Source organism: Globicephala melas, chromosome 2, assembly GCF_963455315.2.
Source record: "Globicephala melas chromosome 2, mGloMel1.2, whole genome shotgun sequence".
NCBI classification, from domain to species: domain Eukaryota; kingdom Metazoa; phylum Chordata; class Mammalia; order Artiodactyla; family Delphinidae; genus Globicephala; species Globicephala melas.
The window spans coordinates 116,260,362-116,280,656 of NC_083315.2; the positions used below are offsets into that span (position 1 = coordinate 116,260,362).

At 32.0% G+C, this 20,295-nt stretch overlaps 1 protein-coding gene across 6 annotated transcripts in view; it reads left to right on the forward strand.

The window, feature by feature from the left end:
• The window catches only part of MIPOL1 (mirror-image polydactyly 1), a 301,233-nt gene that overhangs the window by 44,820 nt on the left and 236,118 nt on the right, over positions 1-20,295 (forward strand). For all 6 annotated transcript variants that reach the window (XM_060294763.2, XM_060294764.2, XM_030854822.3 and 3 more), the window contains exons 2-3: positions 7,156-7,292; positions 7,846-7,924. In XM_060294763.2, coding sequence (XP_060150746.1) covers positions 7,906-7,924 — 19 coding nt within the window. In that variant the 5' untranslated portion in view covers positions 7,156-7,292; positions 7,846-7,905. The remainder of the gene's footprint in view (positions 1-7,155; positions 7,293-7,845; positions 7,925-20,295) is intronic.

Sequence of the window (20,295 nt, forward strand, 5' to 3'; positions counted from 1 at the left end):
TTTAGGCTTTTCTCTAAATGACATGCAATATAGAATCCGTGTGAGGTGTGTGTGTATATATTCGTGGAAGATGTGCAATATTTGTTGCGTGATATGTTGTGCGTATATATGTATCAGACATGAGACTGATGAGATTTTGATAACATTCTATTATAAAATGGAATACTCATTGCTAGTTCTGTGAAAGTAAATGATAGTGTATGTACTCTTTTATAATATGTATTTTAAACTATTTATTATGGAAAATTGCAAACATAGAAGAGTGGAGAAACAGAATAATGAACCCCTACATACTCATAACCCAGCTTCAACAGTTATCCTTCATAGTTCATGATAGTTAATCTTGTTTCATTTACACGCCATATTCTGCCTGCCCTGTGAATCCTGCTCTCCTCCCTCCCCCAATCTCTACCCACAACTCCTACCCCAGGATAATATGTTTTATTAGTTATTATTAGTTAGTGTTACTTCCACCAGAAGCCTTATAATGTTTGACTGCTCTTTTATAATAGTTTTAATATTTATGACTAGATAAGTTTCAGTTTTTGGTTTCTCTTTAGTTTCTACACAGTTTATAAAAGGTTTTCTTATACAGTTAGTAGTGTAAAATGTCAGGTTATTCATACAGCCATTTTGCAATAATCATGAATATAGTATAAATCAACACATCGTAGAGATGGAATTTCTTAAATAAAATTCTTATTTTTTAAAATGAAAGAGCATTGTCTTTTGGAAAACGTCTTTAAAAATTAACAGCACACATTGCTTAATTTAGTACTTTGGAACACTGTACAGTTGTATTACTATTAATTTTGTAAGTAATATTTTTAACTCAGTTGATTTGCCATCTTGAGACTTTTTAAAAATAACTTTCCTGGGCTTCCCTGGTGGCGCAGTGGTTGAGAGCCCGCCTGATGATGCAGGGGACGCGGGTTCGTGCCCCAGTCCGGGAAGATCCCACATGCCGCGGAGCGGCTGGGCCTGTGAGCCATGGCCGCTGAGCCTGTGCCTTCGGAGCCTGTGCTCCGCAACGGGAGAGGCCACAACAGTGAAAAAAAAAAAAATGAATGACTTAAGAAGTTACATGAGCTTTAGTAGGTCGTCAGATAAATGAAGCTGATGGCTGTGACTTTCTTGATATTGAACAAGAAATTAGAGCTGCAAGCATAACATTTGTTGTACTTTCTTTAAAGATTTTGTTTCTAGTAATTGTATTTTGCAACCTAGAAGTTGCCTTTAACAGTACAATTTAAAAAGTGAAACACATAGTTTGCATACAGCACACTGTCCATTGGGAATGATTAGGTACTGTAATTTTAGCCAATTGCATAGATAAACATTATATTTATTATACAATGTATGAACTGCTATTAAGTATTCAAAATGCAAACTAACACAACATTGTAAATCAACTATACTTCAATAAAAAAAGAAAAGAATTAATACTAAAAAAAGTATTCAAAATGCAAAAGTATAACTTGTTATTGGAGTATGTTGATGTTATTTGTTAATGTCCGTTACTACTTATTATTTAACTATATAAACTATAGAGAATTATTAAACATTTTTTTGATAAAGTCTGTTAGTAAGCATTATGAAATATGATGAATTATTTAAGAACTTATATGATTATTTTAGAAAGACGTTTTCTGACAACTGTTCTTTTATTTGATTTCAAGTGGCTTCTCATACCAGTTGTCATTACAGATCGATTTAAGTTACTCTTAATACTTTTTTACCGTTGATTTGCCAAGAACTTCAGTTGGTTGTGTGGAAATGTAAGCCTTTGTGTGAAGGAGTGTGTCCTTGCATCAGAACTTGGCAATCACATGAATCTTAAGAAAACAGGCTGTTTGTTCCCTAGAGAAACTATTCTATAAGATGACTTTGTTTTTATATTCTGTTCTGTGCTAGATTAAGTGATTTAGTTTAGTTTGGCCTAGGGCAAAACGTTTCAGGATATTTTAGAAAATCCTGTATCCCATTAACCCTCTGAAAATAACGCTAGTTTTAAAGTTTTGCTTTCTAAAATTTTATCAGTAGGCCATGCAATACCAGATTCATTCTCAAAGTGTCATTTGTAACTGGCGCTGAAAGCTATTGCAGTGTTCCATCTGGTATATGCAGTGTTCCAGGTTTTGAAAATCTGAAAGCCATATATCTTAAACACTAAATATTTATTTCCTCTTAATCTGATGCCCTTCCATAATTTTAAATGATGGGAAGTAGTTCGTCTTTTTTGATAGTAATTTCTATTATAAACTTTTAAACGTCAGAATCCCGAACACTAAGGCTATTATAATAGTCCCTAATTGAACAAAGCAGTGTGATTGTTTTAAGAAATGTATGCTTAATTCTCAGGAAACTCATTCATTTTAAACTTTTCTGTTCTAAAAAATTTCTGCCATATATTAATTAAATTAGAACTTTTCACTCTTCAGAAACCAAGCAAGCAAGCAAACAGCCATAACAAAGTATAATTATAAAAGTTAATTAGGCAATAATTATTTTTTCAAAGTTTCAAGGGAGTCATAAAGATTACTTTCTTTCTATTCATTTTGAATCTCTTAGATGTAATGTGGCTTCCTTCAAAGTTTCTTGTTAAATTCCAAGGTTATTAATAAATGTTTGATCATTAAGTTAAAAATAATACATGTACTTCGTAAAAAAATAAAATTATACAGATAGATAGATACAAAATGAAACAGAAATATTTCTTTCCCTCAGTCTCTCAGTTTCCCTGCCTCAACTCTTTTAGGCCCTTTATTCAGAGTAACCACTGGTAATAGTTTCCTATGTATATCCTATTCAAGCATGTATATTTACATATGTAAGTGTAATTTTGCATTTTTTTCTGTCTTTAATTTATCCATGTTCTGTACGTGTATTGTTTTAGCTAAAGATTTATTTTGGGTAGGAAATTTATTTGTCTTACCTATTTATTTTATATTTAACTCCTAGAACAGTTGACTGACACATAATATATAGGTGCTTAACAAATACTTGTTGAGAGAATCTTCCACATCTGTCTATCCACCTGTATGCCCATCAAATACATACTGAGTACTTACTGTATGCCAAACACCCTTCTAAGGACACAGATGAAAGAGAAAAGCAAGGGCTGTGTCTGAATGTAATTTCCTTATGCATAGTTAGCTGATACATACCAAAAACAATGAAATAAAACCTAAACGAATGGGTTTCATGAAGGTAGCACACGTAATGTGATGAGAGTGAGAGAGGAGTTTCTACTTTAGATAGGATGGCCAGGCAATACCTTTTTGAAGAGGTGAATTTGAGCAAGGCCTAAATGATAAGAAAAAATGGTTTAGAGATCTAGAGAAAAGAATTCTAGGCAGAGGGAATAATAAGTATAAAGGTTCTGAGGCAAGAATAAGCTTGGTGAGTTCAAGAACAGAAAGAAGTTCAGTATGACTAAAGCATGAGTATTTTCTCATACAAATAAATACTGCTTCAGTGTGTATCTTTGTACATACAACTATGTTCTACATATTTTAAAAAGACTTTTAGTAGTGGAGGGGTCAAATAGTATATGTATTTAAAATTTTGATAGCTATTGCATGGGGCAACTTTTATCCTTTCTCCCTAAACCTTTTCTTGCTTTTCCAGGCTGTGGGGAACTTGGGTTGTCTGGAGCTTGGTAGGGAGTGGGCTGTGATGTGAAAGGAATTCTTTTTGTGAGAGAATGTGCCAAGAACTGTGGCTATTTGAAAGACTTTTGTCTCATAAGATGAAAATCCAGCAGTAGAAAATATGTATATGTTGAGTTATATGTTAAAATATCTGGCTCTCAGAAATACAGTGCTCTCCTTTGGCCATTTAATGAAACCATTCCATTGCAGAAATTATCAACATTTCTCAATCTAGAAAATCCAAAATTTGGCATGGTTATAGTTAGATATAATTGGAGTTACATATAGTTGGATATGAGGCAGTATTATAAATGATTCCTAGTTTGACGCTTTGGATTCACATCACACAAATTTGAGATTAACTAAGGAGGCATTATGAAAAAAACACCATTAAACAAAGTCAGCCGATCACCTTGCCCATGTGTGGCTTTTGTGGAGTAAGGTAGAAGGGTATCTCCTATTTAAAATAAGTTTTAAAAAATCCTGGGTGTTGTTACTTTGGGGAATGAAATTCCTTCTTTAAGTGCCTTTCTGTCAAAGAAGGATTGTTTAATTTTGAAGGATAAATGTCAGAATTACTTATAACTTTTTAGGCAGATTAGAAATTGTAGACTAGTCAAAGAACAAATTTTGTTCCATCAAGTATTTTACTGCTGAGTAAACAAGGAGAGTCAAGTCCCGTTTGAGAGCATAGAGATGTTTGTTTAATTTTTTTCAATCTCTGTTTTTCGATAGGGTGAAAGTAGGAAATTTAGGTAGATATATTCAGATTCCAGTATATTTACAGAGAGAAGGGGGTATGTGGTTTCCCTGGCTATTAATTTCTCCTTTTTTCACTTCTTCTGAGAACTAAAAACAACTTGGAGGAATGAGGTCAGGAATCTGTGATGGAGAAGATTTTAGTTTAACAGATGGTGATATGGTATATTCTGTCTGTTATAGTAAAGATTTTATTTTTCTTTTTTAACATGGGTTATTTTTTCTAACACAAAAACGAAGTTTAGTTAGATTTTATTTTGCTGCTTGAACCTGGTGACATTAATAATGATAAAGCAATTAACATATTTTGTCTGTGATACAATGATTTAGCACTTTAAGAAGCCTAGTTTATCTGATGTCTACTATAAAAATCATCCCACTGGTTTTAATGTGAATAGATAATTTTTGATTGAAAAGTTCTTGATATCAAATATTTAAGGTGAGTGTAAAGAAAGGAATCAGTATTTTAATAGTCTTAATCCTTTGTCCTATAATGTGTAGATGTGTAAAATATGTTGATGTTTACAAAAATCTTCTAGTCCTATTACAATATATAGATATGTAAGTTGTAATTAATTGAATCATTAGAACATCTAATTTTTGCTTGACAGTATGCAAATGTGCCATTAAATCTGTTTTTAAAGATTTTTCCAGTTTAATGTCTGAATCCAAATTCATAAAGAGTTGGAAAAATGAGATGTCTGAGCTATAGGATTCACAGGGATTTCATATGAAGCCTATTTAATCAGGATAACACTGTTATTAATATTCATAACGTCAGCTGGAACACAAATGACAGACTTTGGGGCCTAAAAATTTTACTTGGTGAATTTATTAAAAGTAGCTTAAATAATTAATGGAATTTAAGTAAAGTTGGTGAATATGAAAATCTTGTGTTAGCAGAAAAAAATCTCTATTAGAACTTTCTTTAAGAAATGGCATTGATGTCTTTTGACAGATTTCATTGGTACTTAAAGAAGAAGGATGCATGAATGGTCATTTAAGAGGATTTAAACACATTGGCACATTAATTTTTACATGAATAATAAGTACTTTCCAAAAGCAATTAACTTACAGTGTACAAGATACGAATTGAAATATATGACTGTGACATCAAGGGCAAAGCAAATGTGCTGTACATTTTAAACTTAGTGGCAAGACTGTTTAATATTTTGTTTTATTTTATTTTTATAGCTTGCATAGGCCATGACTTAGAATAATGTTCCCTCCCCCACCAAAAAATATTGGTATGTTAAACATTATCCTCTGCAAGTCTCTTTTGTATTTATTGGAGAATTAAACATTTGTTGTGCTATTGGTAATATTTGAGAATATGTTCAATTTTGCAGAAAGTTAAAGGGATGATTCTAAATAGGTTTAGTGCTACAAATACATATGTGTTAATACAGACTTACTGATTATAGCATAACTCAAATGTATAATAAATATGTTTCTGAAAGTTTGTATAAATTTAGTTAATAAGCATCGAGTAGTGTTCAAGTAAATTTGTTTTGAATGTTAGCCTAAGAAAGTAAAAAGTGGGGAATGGCTTAAGTAAAACTGGGGTGTGTTTTATTTTGTGTACTACCTGCTCCCCTTTATGTTTTAAAACGTGCTTGTAATGATATTATACCTGTGCTCTAGTTTTTATTTTTGTTATTGGAGTTCCTTAAAAACAATTAGTTTTAGACCATTTTGTATAATTACAGTAATACCAAGTATTTTGTTTTACATTCGTCAGAGATTATTTTTCTTACAAATTTTAGTACTTACAAAAAGCATAGCTTAGTTATTATCTCTAACTTGCCAGTTAGGGTTTACCAGTGAAAGAATATAGGTATTGGTCTTGCAGTATAAGAGGGTACTAGAAGTTTCACTTGCAGTCAGTGCTATATATGAATGATTTAGTTTCATTAGGTTTATAATAATTGCCAGGTATGTTTTGGGACTCATATTCAGAACTTGAATGGAAAAAGCATTAATTACTAGGGTGTGTAGAAATTATCATAGTAAGCCATAAATTAAAATTTTTTGTATAAGGAATGAAATCAAATTGATAAATTGATTTATTGGTTTTTTTGTTTGTTTTTTAGTGTCTTTTTAAAAGTTAGGTTTTGGGTTAGGGGGACATGTTTTGGTTTTGGCTCTGAAATATTCACTTATATGCCCAGGAGAGGGCAGCATTTTACTATATCAGTCTCATAAAAGAATTAGCCCTGCTTAGACTGTCAATGTTTCTTGTAATTACTCCCAGTATATTTGTTGCTTGCTTATGAATTAACTTGCATTTATGGAACTAAATCATTCCAATCATTTAATTACACCTGAGGAGATGAACTATAATTGCTTGCTTCCAACTAGGATCTGATATGGCTTGAGCAGTATTAATTTGGTGTTTACTTTTCTGAGTGCTAAAAGCATTAAAATGATTGTGCAATGGGATTACATTTTACTAATTGCTGGCATTCATTAGCTGGGTAAACGATGAGGAAGAGTGACTGTATATTGAAGAGGGATAAAATTATGGTTTTAAATAGTATATTACTAAGCACATTAAGACCTGTAAGACATGTTTTAAAATACTCCAGAGGTTATTAAAGGCTGTATTTTCTACATGTCTTGCTATATGAATCTCTTATTAAAAGACCGCAATTATTATTAACCTTTTTGGGCAATATGGAGGGAAGTGGCTTCATTGACTGGAACATATTTCTTTGATATTAATAACTTCCTATATTTTCAGCTAATCCAAAAGTAAATGAGGAACTTAGAAAAAGACTGCCAACTCCAGATCAACATATTTAGAGAAAATTGGAAAGGAGAAGCTTACTACAGCTTTATTTGAGGACTTTTTAAAGAACACAGAGTTCTAGCTGTGAGGTAAATCTAATTTTATTCTCCTTAAAAGCATGCAAAAAAAAAAAACTTGCATAGTTTTTATGATATTTATTATGAAAACAAATGCAAGAGAGAAAAATCAGTAACTCCACAAGTTAATGATAATCTTTTAAAAAATTAGAATAGCATTTAAAATTACTTTTACAAGTATGAAATGTTTTATATGAAAATATGCATTCAAATCAATAAATCTGAAATTTGACAAATAGAGTAAATTTTTAATTTTTTTTAATTGTTGAAATTGTAGTTGGAAAGACTTAAGTTAAATAAATTAAATGGTTCCCTAACCAAAGCAGCAAGAATGTCTAGAAGCTTAACCTGAACTGTATTTACTAAAATATAGGTGTGAATGAAAGAACTTTTTTCTGAGAAAAAAGATTTAATTTCACGTGTTGAAATACACAGTTAATTGTCCTATTATAAATGTTTTAGAAAACCATTTATCCTGTAAATTCTCTGTTAAACAAAGGTAAGGTTTAGGTGTGTTCTGATATATTGTTTTAAGTTTATTTATCTAAAGTTGGCTTTATTTTAGCTTCAAATCTTGGCGCAGAAACCAGAGACATTGCCAGAGCAAACAGGAACGGGAGTACAAATGGACGACTGGTCAAAAGGTAAGGACTTTTAAGGTATTATTACCAAACCCCAGGTGTTGTGCTTGTTTAAGGCACTGAATGAAGTGTGTTTGTTCTAACCAATATATTAGAGGCAGACAAGCACAAGTGCACACGCCTGCACACATGCAAGGAAGGAGGCACACACAAAGAGACCCACATTCTGCAAAAGGGACACAAAGACACATGGAGAAAGAGACATGCACACACAGAGAAAGGGACACGCACAGAGCAAGAGATATTGAGAGAAAAAAGGAAAGCATAAAGACACACATGCATAGATACACACAGAAAGAGACACACATATTGAGACTCACAGAGAAGGAGAGATACCAGAGTGAGAGAAACATGGTGAGAAGGAGACAGAGACATACAGTGAGTGAGAGAGAGAGAGAGAGGGAGGGAGAGGGAGAGGGGGAAGAGACACACTGAGAGAGAGGGGCACAGGTGTACATGCAGACACACTCAGAAAGAGACACACAGAGACAAGAGACACAAAGTTAAAGAGACATGGAAGGTACGCACATATACAGAGAGAGACAAACATATATGGAGAGGGAGACACATACACAGAGAAACAGACCAAGACACATACAGGCACAGAGACACATGTAGAGACACATGCACACCAAAAGACACACCCGGAGACACCCACAAAGAAACGGAGTCAGAGGGGGACTCTCCCTGGAGAGTCAGGGCCACAGAGACTTGCAGAGATGTGCAGAGGGAGGCAGAAAAAGGTACTTCGAAACAGAGACAGAGACATGAAAACAGAGTCAGAGACAAGGAGAGAAACAGAGAAAAGGATGCACACAGATATGCACAGGCAGAGGGAGAGAACAGTCAGACAGAAATACAGTTTGAAAGACAGGCAGACTGATTTATGGCCTGAAAAAGGGAGAAATGGTGGCTGGGTGGAAGGAGGGATGGATGGATATATGGGTAGGTAGGTAGGTAAGTAGAGCACATCTATCTACGTATAGAGCAAGGTAGAGAGAGGGCCATAAAGACAGAGGTTTAAAAAATGTTAGGTTTTTAATTGAAGTCTTTTACACTAAATCTGGATACAGTTGCAAATCTGAAATACTTGGAAAACAAATCATTCTGAATATAGTATTACATATAATTGAAGACTTTGGCCTTTATGTTCATCGTTTTTATTTCCTCTAAATTTAAAAAAAAAAGAATTATTACCAAAACATTGCACACATCTCTCTCTTTTGATTCCCCCTCCTTCAACAGGGCTCTTTCTTTACCATTTATCAACCACACTGTTACCTTTTTCAGAAGATTAAAGGCCATTTTGGGGAACTGTTGTATCATCATTAAACTAAATCAGTTAATAGCTACACATTCTTTTGAGGAATAGAAAGATGCTATACTGAGTATACCTTTTTTGATTTCTGCATTTGTTTTTGATTTCTACGCTGTTATAAATTTTCTTGTCGTTTATGCTTACCATTAGCAGCATTTCTCCTCTTATTTGTGATTCTAGGCTACTTGTTATGAGTTTAGAATCCAGGTAACTGATTGCATTGTGTATAAAGGAATAGCAAGTGATACCTGAGTAACGTAGTTAAAGGTTTTTAATGCAAAGTTAATAGCTTTAGTGAATGGATTTTGTGGCACTTAATTTTAGTCTACTCTCTTTATATTCAAGTTTGTGATAAGGATGTATTGGTGTGAAGCCGAAAACTGATTTGTTGTAGTTGTTTTTACTCATTTATGCAAATAAGCAAGCAAACACTCTTCTTTTGAGGAGCTCAGAGCAGTTCTTACTCAATATATGTACAAAATAAGAAAAGAGGAAGTAAATAATGATGCCCCTGTAGCTTATGTTCCCTATTCAGAGGCCACATTGCTATGAAAGCCATGTCGTTCACATTATAGACAAAAGGATCTTTAAGGAGCCAAAGGAATTATTTTTAATATATCTAAAGAATAGGGGCTATAGAGGAAATACTTCTCATAAATGTAAAATAACCAGGAAAGATGTTAAGGAACAGAGCTGCTGAAGCTCTAGGACAGTTTTGGAAAGGAAGGTTTTAGGGCTAAAGACAGATGCGTAAATAGTTTGCAGGAGGTACAGACGTGACTGAAACATCATTAAGAAAATTTGCATTTTTACAGACATTTTTTTGAACATTGGAAATAGGAATAAGACATTCCTTTATATAAAGGGCCTATTAATGAAACATTATTAACGAATAAAGTTAAACAGGTAAATGTAGTATCTTTTAGTTTTGTGATAACTGATATGTTTAAACAGTAAAATCTCACATGGTTATTTCTTTGATATGGGATTTTTCATAAAGCACAGATTACTTCAAAGCTCTATCTTACAAATATTCATAGGCTGTTCTTGTAAATAGTTATTTTTATTTAAAGTTATCTTATTTTTTTAAGGAAATGGAGGTACTTAAAAACTTTTATTACACTTTGCATCATCTTAGAAGTTTCATTATAAGGAGTGCTGAAGTGGTTATTCTTTTCCTAGCTTTATTTTAGAAACATTGCTGAAATATTTGATGTCAAAGAGTATGAGGTAAATAATGTTAACAGGTAAAGCGATTACATTTTTCTCAGTTTTTGTCATTATTCTCAGTTTAGAAAATGTAAAGCTGAGGTTGGTAGGTAGGATGAGTGAAGACATCTACAAACTGTCTAGGTTTCTTTAGGTAGTTAAAAAAAAATCCTGAATGAATGAAATTTTAGGTTGATGGAAGCAATAGGTGAGTGAATGAACACGTGTTGTCAAGCAAGCATTGGTAACATCTTCTGACTTTTAAGAAGTAAATGATGTTTTGTCCTTTCATGAAAGCTTTCTGTTTTTCAGCATTCTTTTTTTTCCCCTGCTTTTTAAGAAAAAAAATGAAATGGCACAAAGGACATATGCAAAGTTAACCCTCAGAAAGAGTCAGTTATTATATGATTGTTTAGCTTTTTTTAGCATTTACTTATTTACTTAACTATGTAAGAAAAAACTCACGTGGGTCAGGAATCTCTTACGAATAATTATTTGGAATAGTATGATAAATTTCTAGATAGCTCTTAAATTTGGGTGATTTTTATTAAATTAGCAGAAACATGGTTTAATTGTTTTATAGTACACAACAGTCCATTGGAAATAGTTTAAGTATTATTTATGAATAAACATGTCTGCCATAAGTATACATACCTACAGTAATATAGGTAAAAATGAGGTCTGGATGCCAGTTAAATTTAGAATATTGTGAAACTTATTTAAATCTAGAACCTTTAGGGGTCAGTGTTCCCTAAGAAAGGTTAAAGAAGGTTCCTGTGCCTACCCAAATTAAACATTGTTTGCTATGTTTTAAATATTTCTTACCAATTGAGGGTAAGAAATGGTAGGAATCATACAGCTTGAAGAAGCTTTAGACAAAAACCTTTCAATTTTATGAGTTTCTTTAATATTATTTTTAGGTTTATTATTTTAGGAAATTATATTTAATGTGTTTTATACACAGTAGGTATTTTCACTTATGTATTATCTCAATTTAGATATGAATCATATATTTTTAAACTATTTTCTTTTAAGCTTAAAAAGTGAGCATGATTCTAAATCATCATACTCATTTGAAACTTGAGAGATGAAAAACCTTCTAGAACTGCTTATGTCAATAGATTTCTTACATGTTGCAGTTTATTGGAGGCTAGCAAATATTTTTAAAAATCTTATCTTGCTGATTTAAGTAAAAAGCAACTGTCTTCTTTATTTCTAAAGATGATATGATTTTGTTTCCATGATTTTTATGTTTTTTCTGTCAAACAAAATAAATAACTAGAACTAAAACGTAGCAAAAGGTAACTTACAAGTGATTTGTTAGTTTCTTCTTGAGTCAGAATACTATTTATTTTTGCTTGGCATTTGGAACCTGTGTGCCACCATCAACCTCTTTTATTATTGGTTCATTTATCTTTCTATCTTTTCAAAAAGTATGTGTTCTTTTTACCCATATATTGTTCTATAATTGAATTACATCTAAAACTATTGCATGATTTGCAAGCATTTTGTAAGAGTAGACATATATAGAAACACCCTGGGAAAACAAGTAGGATGCTTTTAAATGTCTTTGGTCATTATGACAAAAATAATGGAATCTCATATCATCTTCATAAGCTATTTTATTTTAAAGCAGACAGAAAGGAAATGGCAACTTGAATAGAATGGGCCTCCATTTCTATCAGCAAGATAGCTGGTAGAAAAAAAATGATTCCCTAGACATGATTAGACCCTCCTTGAAATTCAAGATTTTGAAAATATCTACATAATTAGTCATTCTGTATTGAATTATAAGATTTGAATTATATTTAATAATTGGCTTTCTAGTAAGTAATGGTATATTTTCCCTGAATGAGTAACACAATTTGTTTTTATTTGTTAATTTTATTTTTATTTGTTTAAATTTAAAGGAAAATTGCACTGGAGAACTAATGCATTTAATAATTTCAGTGAAATGTTATAGTAGAAAGAATATAGTTTTGGAACTAGACAGACCTGGGTTTTAAGTTTTCAATCTTCTATTTACTACCTACCCGGACCTGGGCAGAAGTTTCGTAATTATTTTTAAGCCGTGGTTTTCTTGTGTGTGGAATAGGGAGATGCTTCCTTTAGGAACATTTTGAAGATTAGAGATTGTGTATGTAAAAGCCCTACTACAATACCTGAAACAGGAAATGAGTTTATTTAATATGGGTTTCACATACCAGAGTAATTATTTTCAGTAGTGTGGTGGTGATAATGGTTTTTATAGATGTTTATAAAAAAAATAGATTGTTGAAGTTTTTTACACGGCCTAGATAAGTGGTGGTTGTTGTCGTTGTTCTTCCATCCAGCTGTGAAAGGTAGGTCTACAAAAAAGTTTCAAAATTATTAAGAAACATAATTACTAGTATTTGAAACGGTTATTATTAGTTTTATAGGAAGCTTATTCTCTTCAGATATAATGTTCTCAATATCAGAAACTTGATTTAAGTAGTATAGTTTGTATTTACTATATTTATGTTTTGTAGAATAGAATGTAAAATCAATTAATATTCTTTTAGTGTAAAATCTAATTTTGTCTGTATTGAAATCCCAATTGCAATAAAAATCTTCAGACTAGTGATATCACACAATGTTCCTTTCCCTTTTGGCAAGTGTGAATTTAAGAATACATTTTTAATCTCCATTTTGCCATAGAAGGGTTAAAAAAAGAGCATATCGAGGTCTGCTTAAATTTACTATTTATCTCCATAGGACCTAACTTAATAGAGTACTGGTAGTTTCTTACACATGACCATCCAGAATATTTGAGAGAGTAATTTTAGGACTACTGGAAGTGAGCCAACAAGGATTGATTCATTTCCAGAGGAAATGCTAAGGCTATCCTTAAAAGCATGATGGAGGTTATACTGTTTTAGAAAAAATTAATTTCTCTTTTTTAAAATAAGTTTACAAAATAAATGAGATTCTGGGTGTCTGTTTTTTAAGCTTCATGTGAATGATTCTGTCCTGACTCTTGGCCTCATTAAGAAAATGTAATGGAAAACCAAAAAATTTTTATAAGGGCAACTTAGTTTTCTAGCTGGTTATGAAGTTTTTTAAAAACTGTGTTTTGAGACTCATCATTTCTGATATGAGTAATTCACATTTATGAATTTATGCCATAAATATTTTTTACTTTTATTTTTTGACAGTTTTTAAAAAATACTTTATTTTGTAGAGCAGTTTTAGGCTCACGGCAAAATTGAACATGAAGTACAGAGTTCCCATTATACCCCTACTTCCTAACCCCACACAAGCACAGCTTCCCCCACTGTCAGCATCCCTCACTGGAGTGGTACCTTTGCTACAGTCGATGAACCTGCCCATATATTCTTAATAAGGGAAAAGTTTGGGAGGTAATAGGAGTCTTTCTTTATTTCTTTTTTTGTTTGTTTTTACTAAATTTAGAGTATTTTAGGTAGGTCAGTTCAGGCTACACTCTTACATGTAATTCTTACTACACCTTTGGTCCTTCATTTTATAAAAATGACAATTACTAAGAAGAATAAGCATGAAAAATGGTAAATTTCTTTTTTTAATAGGAGTACTTCTCCATTTCTATGCTATGATCCTCTCTTTATACAACTTGTGACTACTTCTTTGGTTTAAGGAAACTCAATTCTACTTTTAATAAGCTCTTTTAAATTTGTTTGTGGCCATGAAAATATAAATATATTTTTTTGAAATAGAAAAGTTGCTTGAATTTTTCAAAAGTTTTTTGCTTTAAGTTCTCCATTCTTAAGTTTCTGAGCTCTCTGATAAAAGTCCTCATCCATTTCTGGTTATGGCCCTTTCATGCCAGAGCACTTCCTGGAACACATAGTTACAACACAAATCTCAAAATAATATTATTGAATCTTAAATTTTCTAGAAATTTGAATTTCAGTGTATCATATTTAAGATGATTATTATGGTCTCCATAGTGGCTGCATTTGTCACCTTTAGCGTGATTACTGTAAAGTCCTGAGTGTGCATTGGCATTTTGTTGATTTTGTAGATCTGAATCAATTTACAGTGGTGTATAGACTGAATTTATGACCATTTACACAGTTGATTCAGGCTGACTGGCTGTTTGTAGAATAGGACTGATGTGACTACATTTACTCACTATTTTTGGTTATAAATAAATCTGGTAGTTAAAAATTTGGGGTTTAGTACATGTATGTAAGTGTGTTTTAATCAAAACAACCTATCGTATAAGACATTATTATCTTTTGGGAAGAAGTTTCGGATACAAATTTTCTTTGTGTTTTGCCTTTTCTGTTTTCTCTTGGGGAATGAAAAACAAATTTAGAACAAATCAGGCTATAAAATTTTGAAATTGGTTTCATAGATTATTTCATAGTCTGAATGAATGATTGAATTAAAAATATTCTAATCTATAGCTTTTGGGTAAAAGTGATAATTTTTGTCAAATGGAATAATTGTGCTGATAAGATGTAAGGTAAAAGTAATTATTTTAGAAAATTCTATTTGGACTTTATTTTTTGAGTGATTTTTGTCTTCACATATTGAAACTTTTTGGTACTTTAAAATCAGGGTGCTAGTGGATGAAAAGTTAAAAGTGATCAGTTCACAATGATAAAATTATACTTGTATAGTTACTGAATATGTTAGTTTTTGCTAATTAAATATTTTTTAAATTAAAAATCATGTCCTTTTTAATAGTTTCACTGGTTGTACTTAAGGTAATTTGATGTACTGTAAAACATAGTAACATTCTTTGATTTTGAGCATTTCTAATATAGAAATATAATCAAAGTTAAACACAAAATACCTTATTTCCTTCCTTAATTAATATCCTGTTTTTTAAAGTTTTACCCCTTCTGTTCAGAATTTTCAGGTTAATGTTGATCCCTAACAGATTAGGATGGGTAGGGTTTATTTAGCCTTAGTTTCCTTGAACCAGCAACACACATTGGAGGAAATATGATAGGAAAAGCAGGACAAATACATCGTCCTGAAGGATTCAGGGTTGTATATAAATTCTAACATTTGGAATGTGGAATGTATAATATTCTGTATCCCTTCCACAGATTAAAATAAGTGTAGAGAATTTACAATTTGAAAAAATTCCCATTTTAAGTAGATTAGATGATTTCTGAATCTTCATCAAGAAACCAAATGTTGCAGAATTTGGAGTCACTGAAACCTTTTATTCAATTGCTTTTAAGAGTTCAAAGTTAAAAAAAAATAATGATTTCAGTTCAGCAAATCTGATTTTTTCCTTTCAGAAACGTTCATTGCCTATATTTTATAATCAACCCGTATATTTTAACACCAGGATAGTGCTGCATTAGTCCAGGTAAGAAGAGCAAAGACAAAACAAAAATTTTCATTAAAAAGGAAGTCCTTGATCTCCTGAGAATGCAGTAGAGACTAGCATCAGAGGCTTCCTCTGCATTTTTAATAGGCCATTGGTCTCTATTAGGTTCTATATTGGTCTTTCATTACCTTTTTCTTTTTTAAAAATCTCTGCCTCTCCCCAGAGTCACTTGAAACAAAAACATTATAATTTTTTCTCTTTTTTTACTTAGGCTTTTTTTGTCTCAGGTTTTCAATGCTGTTTTTAAAAGTTAAAAAATGCTACTAACAAGGAGCTGATGATGCTATGGTGCAACTAACAAGGCACACTAGTATAGTAGTCACAGCTGATTAATAAAATGAGAGTCCCTTCCTTTTCCTTTTGTTCCCTCCCCCCAAAACAAATGGTGAATTTGAATAAAACATACATCATTTGCATAGAAAGTTATGTAATGATGCCATATAGAGTATAATGATTTCCTAAAACCTTGTATTTAAAGTAACCTGAATTACAATGAGAGATAAACAGAATATTTACCCATCCCTTATGAGCTGCTGCTGATATGTAAATTTATTCTTCTACTTTGCACAAATATACTTTTGAGCTACTGCTTAAACACTTTGAGGTCCTTAGTCAAACAGTTTTAATGATGCCTCCAATATTATGAAAGTGTGACATTTGATGAATGTCTCATATAGTTTTGATATCTAGGCACATGTCAACAAAAAAAATTGAACATTGGTTTGTCATGCAACACCTAGATAATTTATAATTTTACTGTTTATATCCATCTTGACATTTTTTATCTGCCAAAGGCAGGTTTCATTTGGAATCTTAATCTGAGATTTATTTGGTGGATCTGGAAATCATAGCTAGGGTTCCCACAGGAAATGGTCCATCTACCAACAGATTAAATGGCAGTCCTGCAGTTGTTAGGGGAGCTCTGCATTTAACACACATGCATACTCATTCAGTCAGCACTGGGGAGAAAAATTAAAGTAGTAACCCAGGTTTAGGAACAATGTAGCTAAAAAGTCCCATATTTGCTGAATGACAAAGGGTTATATAGCAGCATTTCATTTTATTATTCGTGCTTGAATTTCTTGTTTGCTCTGTTGAGTCTGCTGACGAATACTAATAAATGCCTGCAACAATCCAGACGAGAGATGCCTGGCAACAAAGCTATGCGGTGGACCTCCCTGATCTTCTCCAGTTCACAACCTGACCTTTTGAAAAATTGGCTGGGCTAAGCCGCAGAATTTGGGTGTAATGGTTATTGTTAACTCCAGCTTTAGGATTTATTAATTTGTGTGATCAAGACTTACCTATACTTCAAAGTTTCAAAAGACCAAATACAATCATCCATCCATTAGAACTAACATTGTGTTTCAGTGATTTCCACTTGGTATCTGACTGGTGATTCTTCTGTTTTGTTTTCCAAATCTAAAAATGTTCTTAAGTAAAATGAAAGGCACATATAAAGAAATAGGTTTTTTTCCTCTCTTTACAATTGTTATTGGAAAAGTTACCTTCCATAAATGGTTTATGGAATTGTTGAATTCATAGATAATTAGTATGTGTTCATACTTAGTAATCAAAAGAATATATAATTATGAAACCTGTTTTACTTGCAGTGGTAGAAATTTAAGACTTACCTAGTTGATTCATATTTTTAATTACTTTATATAAATTATTCTTATAACAGGAAAATTGAAAAGGTTAGAAATATATAGTAAGTAGCCAAATAGTTCATATCACTGGGGAAAAAAGAGAATAAAGAGTACCGTTGTGCTAGTTAATCTAATTTTAAGATAGTTTTCACAATCATTTTAGCTTAAATGATATTTGCAATGCTTTAAATAGGGTGATATAATTTTTACAAAACATTAATTTATGCAATATGTTCATAAGTTAGGCAGTGTAAGGTTTAGGCAGTTACACTATTATACTGTGTTCATGGCCTTCATTTGATGAAAGACGTTAAAATTTAGAAGCTGAAACATTACAGCAGAACAGTTCTTGCACAGAAGTGTGTTGAATGAATATTGATATGTTCATGACTATTTCAGACTTGAAACAAAAACTTATAAAAATTTGGTGTAGTACTACCACTTTAGTTTTTTTTAATAATAAAACAAATAACAAAATTCCAGTAAAGTTATTTCTATGACTAGTCAGTGGATAATTTGTAACATGGTACACTAAGCCTTTGAATTGTCTTAATCACAGATGAAATAACCTCACCAGTTCTTTTTGACATGTTTGTTTAGGGATACAACCATGTATGGGAATGTAAAGGATATAGTTTATTTTGAATTCATGTCCAAATGAATAAATTATTGACATTCACAGGTTTCATGATTTTCCAGGTTAACAAAGCTTTATCAAGCCTTATTTCAAAATCTTATAGCTATATCCAGGCTCTCCCCCATCACATGTTTTTGACTTCCCCGCAATATATATAATACACCTTATCAGAATGACATAAAACTCTGTATCTTTGCTTTTCAACGTAACAGCCAACGGCTACATGTAGTTTTGGATGCTTGAAATGTGAGCAATGAGAATACAGAACAATGAAAATGAAAGTTATAGTACTTTTTTTCTTCTTCTTATGGCTGGTCAAGCCGAAAAATAAATTGAAAACCCCCTGAGAGAGAGTATACAGTATCCAGGTAACAAGTTTGCATATTTTAAGCCAAGGATCCAAAAGTTACCTGATTTCTTGTGACTCCTAAATTAGAATCTCTGTAGGATAAGTACCTGTGATCTACTAGCTATGATCCTGATCATATCTAATATCATGTGCCAATATGGTAGTGTTCAAATTATGTTACAGAAACATGTTATTTAAATTTCTTATTTTCCTGCCATGGGATTGAATTTACAGAAATATACTCTTAGTTTTCTTTCTATGAGGTTGAATTTTCTTTCAGGATCTTTCTCTAATGTCAGGATTTCTGAATTTTGAAGTTCTGTTACTTTTGTAACTTATTAGTTTTATAATCTTATACAAACTTTATTAAACCATTATGTATTAACTACAAGTTTTAACCTTAAGTATTTTCTCTTTTTTGTATGTTTTTCATTGAACAAAGTAGCATTTTATTTATTTTCCATGTTCATGTCTTCTTTTAATAAGAAAATTTTTTCTTACTATATTTTATTTATTCTTATTACATTTTAATAAGAAAATCTTACTTTTAGCTAAGTAGATTCTTGCAAATAATAATAGCTAACATTTATTGAGTGGTATTGTGTACTGACACTTTTCCAAGAGATTATATAATTTAAATAATTTAATACTCATAATAACCTTTTGAGGTAGGTGCTTTTATTATGTGCTTTTTACTGATAGGGAAATTGATGAGAGGTTTAGTAATTTGTTAAAGGTCATACAGCTGTGTGGTAGAGCCAGAATTGAAACTCTGCAGTCAGTCTTCAGAGCCCATGCACTGTGGTTCTGCTTGGAAACTCTAAATACACCAGTATTCTACTTGGAAGGTCTAAACTTTGCTCTTGTACTGACTCATATTAAGTGGAACCACTATGATATGGCAGAAGTTTCTGATGTCCTCCTTTTATGTTTGGGGAGAGAAAAGCCCATATATGCATCTGTGTGGAAAACTAACTGTCCCACACACATAAAGGAAGCAAATAGTCGGAAATATTTAGTAAAGGGAAAAAAGAATATTTATACACACATACAGATAGATAATCTATGTGTAACTCAGTTAAGGAATTGGTTAGGAGCCACTAGCTGATGCTGTGTTGAAACTAATGTTTGTTTAGAAAAATTCTTAACCATTGAAAAAAAGACATTTGTTTAAAATGTGGGACTACTATAGTACTTCCATCATGAAATCAAATTTACACTTATTTAATAGCAAAAAGTGTCATATCATTTTGATGTTTTTACATAATGTAGTGATAGACAATATACAAAAGAAGCAATAAATATGAGGTTTTTGTTCTTTTTATATTTATAAAATCAGATGCTATGATATAAGTAATAACCTTTCCAAAAAAAGAAAAGATAGAGTGTAAAGAAGTGGTGACCAATTATGTTAGCAAGTGTCAGAGAGCACATTAACAAATTGCTTCCTTTATGGTTCATTTTAGATACAAGTGCCCCTGAGTAGCACCTGCATCTGAAGGAGAGAGATCCATTTATTCAAATGTACCTGCCTATAGCACCTCCATTCCTCTTTCTCTTTCTGCCACTGAGCTCTCAGGTACCTGAGATGTTGCTATTCTGAGTAACCCCTGTAGGATCCCTAGAGACAATTCTAGCTCAACCACTCTGAAGAAACAGCTCTGTAAACAGTATTGACCCCACAGGGGACCATCAAATCCATTTACACAGATACCAGTTGTCACAAACTATTTACAAAGCCAGACAGAACAAAATTCCCCAGCCTCTAAGAATCCCTATTTGATTCTAGCCACCTCCTCACTTCTATATAGTAGTTGTGAAATAACAGTTATTTTTGGCCATGAGTTATGATTTCTTGGGTA